At 38.6% G+C, this 15900-nt stretch overlaps 1 protein-coding gene across 7 annotated transcripts in view; it reads left to right on the plus strand.

The window, feature by feature from the left end:
* NTRK2 (neurotrophic receptor tyrosine kinase 2) overlaps positions 1-15900 on the plus strand; it is a 227066-nt gene that overhangs the window by 99077 nt on the left and 112089 nt on the right. For 2 of the 7 annotated variants that reach the window (XM_064140075.1, XM_064140078.1), the window contains 2 exons: positions 1668-1736; positions 2599-5701. The exons of 3 other annotated variants lie outside the window; for them this stretch is intronic. In XM_064140075.1, the coding sequence (XP_063996145.1) occupies positions 1668-1736; positions 2599-2636 (107 nt within the window). In that variant the 3' untranslated portion in view covers positions 2637-5701. Of the gene's footprint in view, positions 1-1667; positions 1737-2598; positions 5702-15900 lie in introns of those variants that run through there. 2 more of the 7 variants (XM_064140076.1, XM_064140079.1) reach the window with 1 other exon arrangement.

Consider the following 15900-nt stretch of genomic DNA (forward strand, 5'->3'; position numbering starts at 1 on the left):
CTTAAACATTTTTCTCTTTAAAAGTTGTATTTAATGGGAGTGATTCTTGTGCCTTCAACAAAATTTGCATCATTCCCTTGTGGGCTTCCAGACTCCTAGAATGCTCCGTTCCTAGATCTGGGTCTTGTCCGTACTGGTTGTTCTGGCCATCACTGTTGACTGCTATTAGAATTACTAACATAGATGCAGATGCAGCTCAGAATATAAGCAGATTTATTGTCTGCCTATGTTTTACATACTATGCACTAAATAGCACTTAATCAGTTAACAGCTTCTCATATGAAAATTCAGAGATGACTTTAAACACAGCAGTGTGATTCCACTGCTTTTGGAGTAGACAGGTAAGGAAAAAACCAAGAAGCCAGAAAGCTTTCACTTCAGTGATTTACTTTGTTTTATAAAGTGTGGTGTAGATGTGTTTCTTTGTGTATATACATGTATCTGCCTTTTGGCTTAGTCTCCAAGAATGTATGCAGACTCACAGGTTTGAGAACTAAAATTCCACAGGGGAGGTCTGAATGACCTCGGAAATCTAAAGAGAGTGTAGCAACCATGCAGTAGCTTTCAATTTTACAATTCAAACCCCTGATAATACTTTTCTTTTTCTGTCTAACCTGTAACTTCAAACATCCTTCAGAAAATTACTTAGGAAATAGTGATTAACTACAGCGACTCAGTACTGCAGAAAGACCTGGAAAAACCTGCCACCTTTGAAGCATGGTGCAGAAATGGATCCTTGGTCTTCCTCAGAGTCTATTAGGTGGAATTTGCTACATATGCATATACAGTTGTGAAGGTCAATGTATTTTACAGCTGTGTGTTTTTCTTGGGATTGCAGAAGGCTTTTAGGGCTATGATATTAATATGTGCAATGAACTGGAGTTTCAATGACATGGTTTTCATTTTGAATTCTGCCACTGAGAATTTCATGGTATGGGAAAACAATTCAAGATATTTTATGGATGTGAGAGGGGGCAGTAGAAGTAGCAAGGACATGAATGATACAAGCTTTAGTAAGAGCAAAGATCCCAATATTAATGGAGTGTTCCTTAGAAGTTCTTGTGATACTTACCGTTATATGTGGATATATGACCATAAGGAACTGATCTTCCCAATGTCAGTCTAGCCTGGAGTCCTCTTCTCCAGGTAAAAATAGTCCCTCTGCAGAAGCCTCGCTGGTCAGAAATGGTGTTGACTTCAACTGGCGCTATATTTTTGCCTGAGAATTAGCCAAGTTCCTTTGTTTTGTCTTGACAGCTTACATTAAATCTTGTCAATTGTTTCAGAGAAAAGGAATTTTACCGCACCCTTTTTGAAATACACAGTAGTTGGAAGTTAGCATATTCGTCTTATGAATGTGTGATTACTGACTTTCAGGGTGGAAGTACTAAGAATGCCTCAAGGTTAGAACAAGTAAGAAAATGCAATGTAAATGAATTAGTCATTATTACTTAACTACCAACAGACAAATTCAACTTCTCTTGAAACTGATAAGGTCCCATTCATTTAAGGCAAATCAAGATTTGTCTCTGAATTGCTGTTTGTTAACTAAAGCAAAGTAAACAAAGCCAACAAAACCAGCCAAACTAAATCTATTGATAAAATGTACATCTGCAGGATAGTAGTGCAACTCTCACCTTTTTGCTTTTTTTCTCAAATGTCATTAGAACAAGTAATGGTGACTGTCAACAGTGATGTACATAATAACTCAACTGCATCAGATAACAGGAGACTAGGTAAGACAATGCTGTCTTAGGAAGCATTTGTGCTATAGAGTCAGATAGGTGGATTTCACACAGGGCCAAACATAGCCTTCTTTAAAGTTCTTAGACTTAGTGAGGTCATGTTTGGAGTATTAGTTTCTCCTTCATCTCAGAACAGAGCAGTACTTACGGGTTTTCACTTGTGTTCCAGTGTGCCATCCAATTATTTAGCTGTTGGGTTTTAAGATTTTCTTGCTATTTAGAAACAACCATTTTAAAGACAACTAATGCTACTCCCTAGCTGCACCTTTTTCAGCCATTACGAAGTAATTTTAATGACATTAAGGGCAGGAGCCTGTTTGAGCAAGCACGAAGTATGATGTGGACTGAAAGACATGAAACAAAGGATATTGAGGAACTTGGTCTTGAATGTACAATAACTCTACCATATAGTGGAGTTCCATTCACTTAGCTAATGGACCAGGTGGAAGAGAACTTAGTTGTGCATCTGGGCTTGATCACCATAGACTTTTGCACAAAGCAGAACACCTAACAGTTTTTTCTGACCCATTCATAGTACAGTCTCTGGAGAACTTCTGATTTATTTGCTTACAGCTCAGTATGAATATTTTGGTATCTTAAAGACAGTCGAGTAACAGGCCTGTAAATTTTTAGTTAACAAGTAAATTCACTGGCCACAAAAGAGAGCTAATGTCGTCACTTTCATAAATTTGTGTAGAGTATTTAACATTTTATGTATGCTTTCAATGCATGTTATGTTTATGTTTGTAATTGTCAAATATTCATTTGTGTTTGGACTCCTGTATTAATTTTTGTGTTGAACTTTTTTTTTTTTTTTTGCATGATTTCTCACATTTTATTTTGTTTCTTTTAGGTTTTGTTTTATTTCATAAGATCCCACTGGATGGGTAAATGAAATAAGGAAAGAATGAGAGAGGGGCTGTTGAGCTTGTGGAAGCTGTATGCTGCACACTAGGGAGTGGACAGTTGTCTTGCCCACTGAAGTGCCATCTCCCTTGGAATTCTCATTTAGACATTGTTTGTGTTTGGAGAACTGTAGAAAAATCTTCAAATCCGTAGCTGTTTTGCAAGAGCAGGGCTAAGCCAAGCCTTGAGGCAGCTATAACATTCAAGAAAGTCCGGAAATAAGCTATGACACTTTTCCTATTGTGTTGTCCTCACTGTGTCTTCCAAAATGACATTGAGATGAAATTGCATTACATTGGTTTGTCTGTCATTTTTTTTCTGTTTGAACTTAACTGGAAAAAAAAATGTTTTTATAAGTAGTATTTATCAAAGGTGAACTGCAAAGTTGCTTTTATTTTATTGCATTAATAGCTCTGCAAAACTTTGACGTGTGCTTCATTTGAGTGTTTGTACACGTCATTGATTTTAGTGGAAATGCTCACATCTTTAGAGTTTTTGTGTAGTTTCAATGTATGACCTTAAATCCTAAAGCAGTAAATTGCAGAGCTGGCCCTGCAAGTTTAAGTATGTGGTTCCACTGACTTTACCAGGAGGATGGAAAGTATGAGCTGTGTGGAGAAAGGTGGCAAGTGTTTATTAGTACGTTTAAGTATTGAACCAACGTCGACACACGCACATTGAGTTCAATGCATGCCATTCTTGTTCAGGGTAGTCCTTAGATATCAGTAAGTGTACAAATCTTTCCTAAGCTGGAATGCCAAGAACAAGAATAACAGCACTATGTGGTTGATCCTTCAGACTGTATACTTATAGGCCTGTTTAACTGTTGGTGTTTAACTGTGAAGTATACTTCATAGTATGCTTCAGTGTACTTCAGTGAAGAGCCTACTCTTTTCTGAGAAGAGTATACTGTAACAAGCGAAGCTAAGCAAAGGCACAAGCATTTTGTAAGAGTAGTGACTGCATTTAGATACAGTGCTAGGCATTCGTTTTCATGCTATTTACCTATCTTGAGTTTATATCTTGATATTTTCAGTTTAGGGAATAATAAAAGACAGACTTATTAGGTTTTTATTTAAACAAGTTAGCTACAAAGACTGGCAACAAAGGACTGGCATAGATGCTTGCATTTCTATGTGCTTTGATTACATTTATGAGCTATGGTTTGATTTTAATTCTTGGCAATTATATTTAGTTAAAAAGAAGATATTATGTTGTTTTGTCTGACCTGCTTTGCTCTTACTAATTTTTTGCTTCTAAATTTCAGCTATTTTCACTCTTTCACTGAAACACTGTTGTCTTTTCTATTGTGATGATCATTTACAACATACATCATCCCTCTCTACAATACTGTCTTGACTCTGTGACTCTTTATCCCCGCATTGCTTGCCCTTTGGCTTTTAAAAGTCTTACTCTGATTTTTTTTCCTTGCGTTCTCCTCAATCTCTCACACCCAAGTTCCTTATTCCTGCTATGCTGAAGTTTTCAACATATCCTTGTTAGTCAAGAAATAGGCCCGAATTTGCATTCCTCTAGGCTTGTGTAGTGAGAAATTTATTTTCTCTTGACACTGACTATGGAAGGGGAATTGCAGTTGCTGAAGTTCTTGCTTTCATTTTCCAAAATCTGTCCCAAAGATGTGTTCTTCTCCCCACATTAAAGAAGAGGACAGAGCTGGAAGTCTACTGATGACCTAGGAATTATGGTGTATTTGTTGCCCTGCACATACTGTGGTAATCTGGGGAGGGATGGCTGTAATTAAGGATATCCATCACAGTTCCTCTTTGAAGTTAGATGTCAACAAGTGTTCTGCTATTCCGTAGAAACAATATTTAGAATATTTGCTTCTTTCCTCTGTAAGTCTATGTGGACATATCTCTCTCTTTTATTTTAGAGAGATACTAACTTTCTCTTCTGCTTCCTAATTATCTTTTAATTATTCTTCTCAGAATTCTTGCTTACCTATAATCTCTTGTCTTGAAATAATACCTGATGCCACTGAGCTGGTTCTAAATCAGTGGAGAATTCTTTAGATCAGCAATATTTTAACTAAAGTCAGTGGAATTACATAAATTGTAAGCTGGATCAAGAGCAGAGCTTGACCCAGTAGCCCAGATTGGAGTCTGAAGTTTTGCTGGAACAAAGTCAACATATTTCAGTCATATATATCCACAGTTTATTGCCAAATAAATGAGTTGAGAATCTGAATGCTTTCCTTTAGGCTGGGAATAAGCAAACTTGTGAAGCTGGAATTTGGCAGTTGATTTTTGAAATATTTAATTTTAAAAGGTAGTTCTTTCTGATTCATAGTATTTATATGCATAAACTTGCACAGTAATTGATTGGGGATTTTACATAATTTTGTAATTTATTTTGTAGCACTTTGCAGTTCATCTTTATGGTGTAGGAGCAGGTTTGACCTTCAGATATTTCACCATGTACTGACGTAGTAATTTGGATTTCATGTAACCGTGGAGGTAATTTTAATAAACTGCAACTGATTTATGCACCAGTGAAATACATATATATATATAGAATAGAATAGTATTCTTACATATTTTGTACTGTATCTTTTTATATTAGCCACTCAGTGCGCTATTACTTGGTGCAGATATTCACAGAGCCTTATGGATTACAGCACATGGTTTGTTACTACTAATGTATTTTTGCAGATGTGTAATGCTTGATGGAAAAAAGACTATGTGTTCCTAAAAAGATTTCTTTTCAGTATGTGGACAAAGCCTCTTAAATGTAAGGAAGATAAACTTCTAATGTGGAAATTGTAATACCTGTAATCTCCTATCTTTCAGCTTGATTGTAAGTGATGTTGGTTGTAGATTGGTGATTCTGATCTGCCCAAATGGTGTTGTTTTACAAAAGGGCTTAACTAATTCCCAGTTCCTGACCTCCTTGAAATAAATTGAGATTCAAACTAAGAATCATGTAGGCACCATTAATGTGGTAAAAGTTGATGAACATCCAGGATTTGATATTAAAAAGCTTCTGTATTGTTTCACTGAGCAATAAAAAAAGGCTATAAAATGTCTAAAGGCAGACTTGCTATTTTTCTTTCACTGTGCTAGACATCACACTAAAAAGCATTTCCAGTGTTCTGCGGAAGGTGTTTGTGTATACCAGAATTTATTTTAAATTGATGTCTAATATACTCAGAGGAGTACTGAGATCAACTGTTGAAGAGTTTGATGGACAGATTAGTTGTGAGTCTCAAGAGGAAAACACAGCTGGGGGTGTTACAGTGTAAATCAAGATGTATGATTGGTCTGTTAAGACTGTTTGTGTTGCATTTGGTGGAAGTTTAAACCCATAGCCAGGTCTGTGTTGCATACAAGTGCAGTGATCCGCTGCAGAGCATGGTGCTGTGTTGTGCTGCCTGTAGCTGCTTGCCATGCCAGGTGTGGTGGGGGCCCTTGCCAAGACCGTAGCTGCAGAAGGGTGTTTGGGCACCATGTCTTTTTCTGATGGGAATTGAGGGAGCTCAGTGCCAGGGAAGATGAAAGCTGCTGTGACACATTTGCATGGCAGTGTATGTGTTGTCTGGGTACCCTACCTTGTGCAAGGCAGTCCCCAGTTTTCTGCGGCCTGAATCTCCTATAAAGCAGTGAAGAAGACCATTTGTTTGGGGGGACACACAGACATCATCCTTGTGGGCAGCAGAATGTGCTGAGAAAACCTCTGGACATCTAGTTGAAAACAATTGTACTTCAAGTAGTTCTTGCAGGAATGGCTCTCTCTTTTTTGACTGCTGGCAGAAGCACTAGCAGTCTTATTTCTTTCCCGGGATGGATCCAATCCCTAATTAAAAAAATGCAGAGTTAAAAACCTTACAGAAGTCTGACATGTAGGAATCACCACTATACTTCCTACAGGCTCTTTACACAACAACATTCATACAGAGGTTCAGTTTCTCGGTCTCTTCACCCATCCATCCATGATACGTTGATGATTTGTCATCAGCATGAAGAACAGCATTTGCACTTGCAGTTGTTTGAAAGCTAAAAGGCTTGCAAATAATTTGTGAAGTTAGAAGCCATTATTACACAGACTGAAAAAATGTCCTTTTTGACATCTTTTCAATTCAGCTGTTTTTTCCCAGCTATTTATAATTTGAAAGTTACTAATGGATTGAACACCTAAGCATTTTGTTCATGTTCATTTCAAAAGAAAGCTCTAGAAAGTCTTTAATATTTTTTTCTCCTTACTCATAATTCTCTCTAACTTCCATTCGTTCCAGTTTGCAGTGGCTGTTTTCTGTTCTTGAGAGAGCTAAATATGATCCTCCATGAGCTGTGGTATATGCTCTTCTTCATAGGCTACAAATACACAGTCTGAATATCCCTTTGAGGGGTTTTGCCATCACAATGGTGTGAAATACTCCAGATTATAATGTAGACTCATGTTGTGCCAGATTTTATTACCTAATCTCCACAGCAAAGGTTTACAGATGGTTGGAAGTATTGAGAACTATAAATACAGCATTATAGGGAGTCCAAATAACATTGGTACTTCGTATTTCACATGTTTCACAGCCCACTTAATTGTCCCACTACCGTGGGAATATATATTCCCAAACGTTTGAGGCTGGCATCCATTTGTTCTTTTTCCTCTTGTATGTACAAATTAAATCTACTGTGAGAATAAAAAAAAACCCAACAAACAACCCTGCATTATTTGAAATGAATATAGCTGTGTAGTTCCACAAACATGAAGACTCATCTCAAGGTTAACTTACTTTCATTAAAAAAAAAAAAAAGAGATTGAATGGCCATGTTAGAGTGTGTTATTTTTGACAGGGGCATGCCATATCCTTTTAATTTCCAGAACATCCTCTCATGAGTAGCTTTGTTTTTACAGCTGCAAGGAGTGGACAAGCGTGTGTCCTGGCCTGGAGTAGAGTCAGAAGCAGTGTGAGGTCAAACTGCTTCCATTTTGAAGAGGGCAATTCCCACATAGTCTCTAGAGGCAGCATCTCACAGCAGTGTAGATAGGCAGACTGGTTGTTAATACAAAAGGAAACTCCCCTCATTGCATGCACATTTTTACTGTAGTTTTGTTCCTTGGCTGGAATAACAGCCATGTAAGTTTTCAGGGAACTGTCAGATACTCAAGCAAGTAGAGGCTGAAGTCATGGCCTTCTTGAGATGGCTGTGATTTTTCCCTGTTGTAAGCACTGTACAGCTTAGTCCTTGCACACGCCTATGAAACAGGAAAAAGAAACCTTCTGATTTTTTTCTAACACAGGTATTTCATTGATATTAGTGACTCGTTGTGTTAAGAGTTAACTAATGGACTCTAAGCATCCAGCACTCGTGGGCAGGTGGGATTTACCAGATCATGCTATTCCCTGTCTTTTCCTGTCTGCTATTTATTTAAGGGGCAGGAACTTCCAGAGAGCTCCCTCTCTCTTTCTAGCTTTTCACCTTCCTGCCTATTGGGCAGTTTTTGCAGGTTTTGCCACATGGTTGGGCCTAATCCATCAGCATCTGCAATTTGGTTTTGTGTATATCTGTATCTCTGTTCATCCCTTTCCCCTTAATACCTTTTGTTTTATGGTTGTAGCTGTTGCAGTTAAAGATTACTTTCCAACTCTGTGCAAGTTATCTTGCTTACCCCTTTTAATTCCCCTGCCTATCTTTTTCCGGAGAGGGGAGAGAAAGGGGGTAAGAAGAGTATTAATCTAAATTCTGTCCTGGGAGGTTTTTGCCCTAGGATACCTAGAATGGTGACATGACTTTACTAGAGCGACAGCAGAGTTGGGCTGTCACATGCTGCACAAATCCAGCTCTGGAGTCTTTGGCAGATACATTTGAAATGTCTTGTACTGCCTTTCAGTCTCTGTGATTCTTGGTCTTTCTTAGATTTCAAGTATAGAAATTAGTCACTCTGTTGGTATCAAAGTATAGAACTTAAGCATTCTGTACTGGAATCTGTTTTTCACATGTTGAAAAAGGCAACATGATACAGTGCCTCTTGCTGTAACAGAACATCACATAATACAAAATAATTGTTTGTTGTAATCCATCAGCAGCAAGCTGTGATTCTTTTCTCTCCTTTGTAATTCTTAATTTTGAAACTGTTTTATACTTCTCACAAATAATAGACAATCATTGTTTTTATTACCAAGTACTATTTTAACAGTTTGGATAATCTGTACCTAAAAAACTCCTTGTTTTAACAGGCCAATAAAATGTTATAATTCATTATCATTGTGTCTTTCATTTTTCTGTAAAGTGATCACCTCTAGTGTTTCATTAGTAATTGTGCAATGTATTAATAAATACATGAGTCTTCAAGTTCCTCACCCGTTACTTGCTATAAATGTGGATATTGTTACTTGTTGTTCCCCTGATAAATAGTGAGATTCTACTCTTTATGATTTTATAGCAGCTTGAGTGGCTACCTGATTTAAAAAACACCTTTGCTGGGTTTCTGTTTAGCTGTGTATGTGTGTTTAATGTACATTCAGTCAGGTGTGTGTGTGTGTGTGTATTCAGATCAAATGACTGCATGCTAGGCTGTTGATCAGAGGATGAGAAGTTTTCAATATCAAGCTTTACTTTATCTACTTAGAACATAAAGTAGAACCAATTGGTTTATTAAATACTCAAGTAAGCTGTGCTGATTGTGCTCACTATTTAGAGGAAACACAGAATCATAGAATCATAAAGTGATCTAGGTTGGAAGGGACCTCAAAGATCATCCAGTTCCAACCCCCTGCCATAGGCAGGGACACCTCCCACTAGAACAGGTCACACAAGGCCTTATCCAACCTGGTCTTGAACACCTCCAGAAAGGGGGCATCTACAACCTCCCTGGGCAACCTGTGCCAGTGTTTCACCACCCTCACTGTAAAGAACTTCTTCCTAACACTAACATCCAATTTGAATCTCCCTCTTCCAGTTTAAACCCATTACCCCTCATCCTGTCATTACAAGACCTTGTAAACAGTCCCTCTCCAGCCTTCCTATAGGCCCCCTTCAGATACTGGAAGGCCACTATAAGGTCTTCTTGAAGCCTTCTCTTCTCCAGGCTAAAGGGGTAACGATCAACAAATGAAGCAGCGTAAAGGCAAAAGAGGAGATAGCCATTTACACTGCCCAGGAAATTAGGGATTCAACAGGATGAGAAAACACAAAGCTTTGATGTTCTTAATAATACAAATTAATACAAAAATGCAAACAAGGCTTCAATTTTTAGTGAACATGAATTGTAATTTAGCAATATTCTTGGAGAAATATTTTGTGTGTGTGTGAGAGGAAAAAAATCCAAACAGCATGTGTTAGACACTTGTATCTTGAAGAACTGGTATTTCAGTCTATGGTATACTGCAAGAATAAAAACTTAATTGCACAGGTTATTTTACATTTCTGTAGGTATTTCAAAAGTAAAATGAACTTAAAGATCACCTTTCAGGTTGAGTAATTGATGTTTCATTCGATATTATGTTAGTAATCAGTCTCTAAAGCAAAAATACAGAGCACATAATAAGCAGTTCTTTTTATATTGCACTTTCATGAGAGTAGTTGTAAAATGTCACGGTATTGTGGTTTCTGATATTTAGATAATTCTACTAAAAGACATTTTTGGCAATGTTTTTTACCTATAAAAAGCAACTACAGTGTGCAGGTTTCTAAACTAAGTGCTCTCTGGGTATTTTGTTGAAGGTGAAAGACACTTTAGATTTAAATGGTACTGTTTTGTTTGACTTCTGTGTTACTAAGCAGAGTTCTTGAACTTTCATGGTCAGAGCAGAGTTAACAGTAAAGGTGCCAGATGTCATAAAGGTCTATAGGCAGAGAATAAAGTTTCAACTAAAATAAAACTTATCAAAATGTAAAACTGCAGTTCATAATGCATGATAAAAGACCAGAGTGAGTAAAGAAGGTAAAAAGATACATTTGAAAGAGAGATGAAAATTAATTCACATTGGAGTTATTGTTTGATGCGCAGCATTTTACTGTGTTTAACATAAATGGCTTGTTCTGTATAGAATCATAGAATCATAGAATCAACCAGGTTGGAAGAGACCTCCAAGATAATCCAGTCCAACCTAGCACCCAGCCCTATCCAGTCAACTAGACCATGGCACTAGTTGAAAAACTAGTTTAAACCCCTCTTTTTTTCCTTTTGTTTAAGCTACTTGCTTTTCTAGTGTAGTTTCCAATCTCAGAGATCCCCCATTATGCCTTTTTTATGATGCAGTTATCATTTCTTCATTTTTCATCATAGCAAACTTCAGGTATAGGTCTGTAAGACATTGCAGCTGCGATCAGTAAAATTCCAGTGTCTTGGAATAAGTTAGGATGTCGATGTGCAGTGTCATTCATGCATGCACTTACCCTTGCTACATAGGAGTGCTGTGCTATTTACACATTCAGAAGAAGCCAAATATCCAACTGGCTGTTCTAACTGTGACACCTTCTCAAGAATGCTGGTATGGAAAATGAGGAGATGAAAGTTTGCATTGGGGACCACATATCAATGACACCACAGATCGTATTTCCTTAATAACTCTTAATATTATTCTCATACCTAATATTGATTATTAGGCATGAGAAGTCAGAGAGCAGAAAGTGGTGAAACATTTTGCAGCCAGATGGGTTGTATATGTTCTTGGTGACTAGTGTAAAAAGTCACCACTTTTTCCTCTTGAAGGGTTTTAGTACAATTTCAGCATCTCTAGCGTTGAAGTTGGTGTTGCCTCAGGAATGCATGTGTCATCCCTGCCTCAGTGAACGTGACCCAAGAAAAAAAGTAGTTCTATATAAACCTTTGATAAAGGGTTCAGTAGCACTTGTATCGGTCTGTTGTCAGCCCACAAGGAGTTTTTGTAATGTCTTTAGTCCAGTAGGTGTCCCAGCATAGATCTTACTGCCTAAACCAGAGTTCTTTCTTTTTCTAAGGATGCATGCCATGTAGCAGGTGTTAGTCCATCCTTAGGAGACCTAGCATGATGCTGAGGTCACACTCTTTGCCCAGTATGGTCTCACAGTGAATGTTGGTAGGGCTTCAGCAATTCCATGTTCACTAATCAGTGCACAGTCATAAGAAGTTGGTTCTCCTGTTAAATGTCTCAAATGTTCTTGGAAAGATTAAAGGCCTGTTGTATTTCAAGGGTCTTCATATCTTGTTAAAGTCCGTCTTCTGGGTACCATGTAGCCCAATGATAGATACCTCAGTCCCTGATGGACCTCATGAAGGTTTTTACCACACAAGCAGTAACTCACTAGTTGCTCAGGTGTCTCATTATTCAGCACATATAAAGTGTATGGGTTTTAATATGACACAAATCATAAACTTTGCATTTGTTTTCCTATGAAAGTATGACTCAAAACCAGGTAAGCTGGCTGTCAATTGCTTGTTTCCTTTCTCTAGTAATCACTAGGCAACTGAGGTGTTGATTTTGAAGCAGAGTGCCCAGAGACCAGCTGGTGTGGTAGTAATGGTTACCTTTTCCTCTACGTCAGCATTAGTTTTCCTTCGAGAGTTGGCATAATCCCTTTCCAGGTAGAGTCACACTCACCACTGTTCATCATTGCGTGAAAAAAAAACTATGAGTGACCATGTGCCTCTTTAAGAGGAAGGCAAAGATTTATCATAGCTGTTTTTCCTTACTAAATAGGTTAACAAGCTTCTATTCCCTGATGCAACTTTGTTGGTATCCTTATGTGTATATATAACCCTGTTACTGTTGAACTTAACTACCCTGGAACCCAGGGGCAGTTATTATCTGTCATGAGGATGTGATGGCATTGCTTCTAGGGTCACTTGTTCCTAACTGCAGAGCTCTGTGCATTTCACTCCTGGGTTCTGGTCTGAACTTTGCCCATGGTGAGAGCAGCTCTAACCACTAGTGATTTATAGATGGCCCACATGATAGCAGTTTGATCAGTAATTGCCGGGGGACCGACACTCATGCCAGGAAGGGGCAGCCTTTGGCAGACAAAGCAGAGGATTGATGGCAGACACTTCAGTTATCCTGTTATCAGTGTAACTACAGGGATTTTGATGGTCTGTAGGAGGAGGGTGGAAAGTGGAAAACTTGTGAAGTTTTCCCAACTTGGAGATGAGCATGTCTTGCTTTGGGTACCATAAATCATGCTACTGAGAAATTTATTTGTTTAATAGAGAAAATAAATATATTTTTGGCTTGCTGCATTCATAACGATTCAATCTGCATGTACAGGAGGGGAGAAGTCTGTACAGATGCCTGCCTGGTTTCACCAGGATCCTGACTCTGACCCCAGAGAGAACATAGGAACTGTATTCCTCTGCAAAATCAGGGAGATTTGTTAATCTGAGATTTTTGTTGTCATTGCTGTTATGGATAGAAGTTCACAGAACCACAGAACTTTAGAAGTTGGAAGGGACTTCTTGACATCATCAAGTCCAACCCCCCCTGCCAAAGGAAGATCACCTAGTCTGCACAAGAATGCATTGAGATGTGTTTTGACAGTCTTCAGAGAAGGAGAGTCCACAGCCTCCCTTCTCCAGACTAAACAGACCTGGGGCACTCAGTGTCTCTCCATAAGGGAGATGCTCAAGTCTCCTGATTGTCCTCATGGCTCTCCACTCGACTCTTTCCAGCAGGTCGCTGTCTCTCTTGAGCTGGAGAGCCCAAACCTGGACACAGTATTCCAGCTGTGGCCTCACCAGAGCAGAGTAGAGGGTGAGAAGAACCTTCATAGACTTGTTGGACACACTTCTCTTGATGCACCCCAGGATACCATTGGCTCTCTTGGCCACCACGGCACATTACTTGCCCATGCAGAACTTTCTGTCAACCAAGGGCTCCAAGGTCTTTCTTCACAGAGCTGCTTTCCAGCAGGGCAATTCCCGACCTGTACTGGTGCCTGTTGTTATTCCTCCCCAGATGCAGGACCTTGCACTTGTCTTTATTGAACTTAATGAGGTTTGCCTTCACCCAGCTCTCCAGCCTGTCCAGGTCTCATTGGATGGCATCACAGCCTGATGGGCTGTCAGCCACCCCCACCTAGGTTTTGTATCATCAGGAAACTTGCTTGAAGGTACAGTCATTGTCCTCATCCAGGTTGTTGATGCAGATATTGAGCAAAACTGGACCCAGTACTGATCTCTGAGGAACACTACTGGCTACAGGCCTCCAAATCGACTCTGTGCCGCTGACGACAACCCTCTGAACTCTGTTGTGGGGCCAGGTTTCAATTCATCTCACAGACCATCCATCTATGCCATATTGCCCAAGCTTGTCTGCGAGGATGTTGTGGGAGACAGTATCAAAAGCCTTGCTGAAGTCAAGGTATATAACGTCCACAGCTCTTCTTTCATCTACCGATTTGTTCATGGTTTCATAGAAGGCTATCAGGTTAGTCAAGCAAGCTCTCCCCTTGGTAAATCTGTAGTGGCTACTCCTGATGACCCTGTTTTCTTCCCTGTCATTAGCAATGACCTCCAGAATGAACTGCTCCATCACATTTCCAGGGATGGAAGTGAGGCTGACTGGTCTGTAGTTGCCTGGGTCTTAGTTGCCTTTTTTGAAGACTGGAATGACATTTGCTTTCTTCCAGTCATCAAGCACCTCTCCTATTCTCCATGACTTTCAAAGATGATAGGGAGAGAGACTCAGCAACAGTATCAGCCAGCTCTCTCAGCACTTGTGGATGTATGTGTTTTCCTGCCTGGAGTCAAATCTTTCTCTTAGGTAATTTTATCTGCTTTAGGGTTCTAGAGAAAGCTGTAAGTGTATTGCATTGAAGTTCCAGAGTCATGTACAAGTGGCTTTCTTTAGCATTCTGAAACTTTATGTCCTTGCTACCTACACATTACAATTGCAAGCGCTCAGCTTGTGTAGCCTGATTCCCACAGGTCTTCCATTGCATCATGTTTAGGTTTAGTCCATGTAGCTGTAAAATGCTGACAGATCAGTCTACTCAGGAGTGAATCTATCTGCATAGGATGCAAAACTATGAGTAGCTTAAAATCAGTAGAATCTGAGAAAGGTGAGTTAGGTCCTTTAACCAACTCGCATCAGCCTAGAGACCAACTTAAATAATTGCTGTTCGTAATGCTGCTATTACTACTAGGGAATACTACTCCTAACTGTTTGGGAATGGTAAATTTTAAAGCTTGAGATTTGCTGTCTATGAACATTTGTAGGAGTAAACATCTTAAGTTTTGACAGACTTTTAACATAAAAAGGAAATGCCAACAAAATGAAGCAATGCAGCTTTAATTCCAAAACTGTGAGGCTTTTGTGATGTTTAATCCATAATAGCCATATTCCGTGTAAGATCTGTCTTTGTCTGTATTTTTGTTGTGTTCATTTGGGCTTTTTTTCCTACAAAATTAATAAGATTAGGTAGGTGTAAAATAATGCTCTATCTTACAGCTACAGGTTAGTAACAGAGTTATAAGAGAGAGTTATGAATAAAATAAAGTAATTTTTTATTACTAGTTTTGAATGAGTTTATGTATAATACATACTTTGAAACTTGCCTTGTAATCCAGATCAATCGGTTTAGATCAACATTCCAGCTTATTTTAATTTCAGGACCTTATAGGGTCTTTATGCTGGTATTTGAATCAGTAGTACTATTACTGATCTTTATTTTTCAAGTGGTGGTGGTCTCTAAGCATGCATTTTTTTCATTAAGTATTATAAAAGATATCCCTGGGTATGAATAATAAGTAATTTTATAGCAATAATTGCTTGGCAATTTGAAATTAAATTGGAGCCAGATGGCATTGCTAGTGATACAAAACATCAGAAATCTGTTGTAATCATACTCCTGGAAATTAAGTTTAATTTTAAAAATGACATCTATGGCAACACTGTACATTATCCTTGCTTCCTCATAAAAATCTAAATAGGCGAATAGCTCAGGACTTAATTTTTACTTCACTTTGCAATCTGATTGTATAATTTATGTGTTGCAAGGTGCTGTATCTTCATTCCTTGGGTTTTGATACCACTTTATGAAAACATGGGAAAGTGTTTGGAGAAATTGCTGGTAAAGTGAGAGAAATTGTTGCTGCCTTAACAAACCAAATTCTAGTGCTTCTGGAAATTACGCTGGAGAACAAAACTGTCCCAACCATGGGATTGGTGAGCCATGTACATTTTTAAAATGGCTTCTGTATGTATCAAGGTAACATGCCCAAGGAGAGGGTGCAACTGTCAAAGACAGTGCAATACCTTCTTGCATAGCCAAGTACCCCACTAGAGATAACAGGCTCCTTTGGCTACCATTCT

The sequence above is a fragment of the Pogoniulus pusillus genome, chromosome Z, assembly GCF_015220805.1.
Source record: "Pogoniulus pusillus isolate bPogPus1 chromosome Z, bPogPus1.pri, whole genome shotgun sequence".
NCBI lineage: Eukaryota > Metazoa > Chordata > Aves > Piciformes > Lybiidae > Pogoniulus > Pogoniulus pusillus.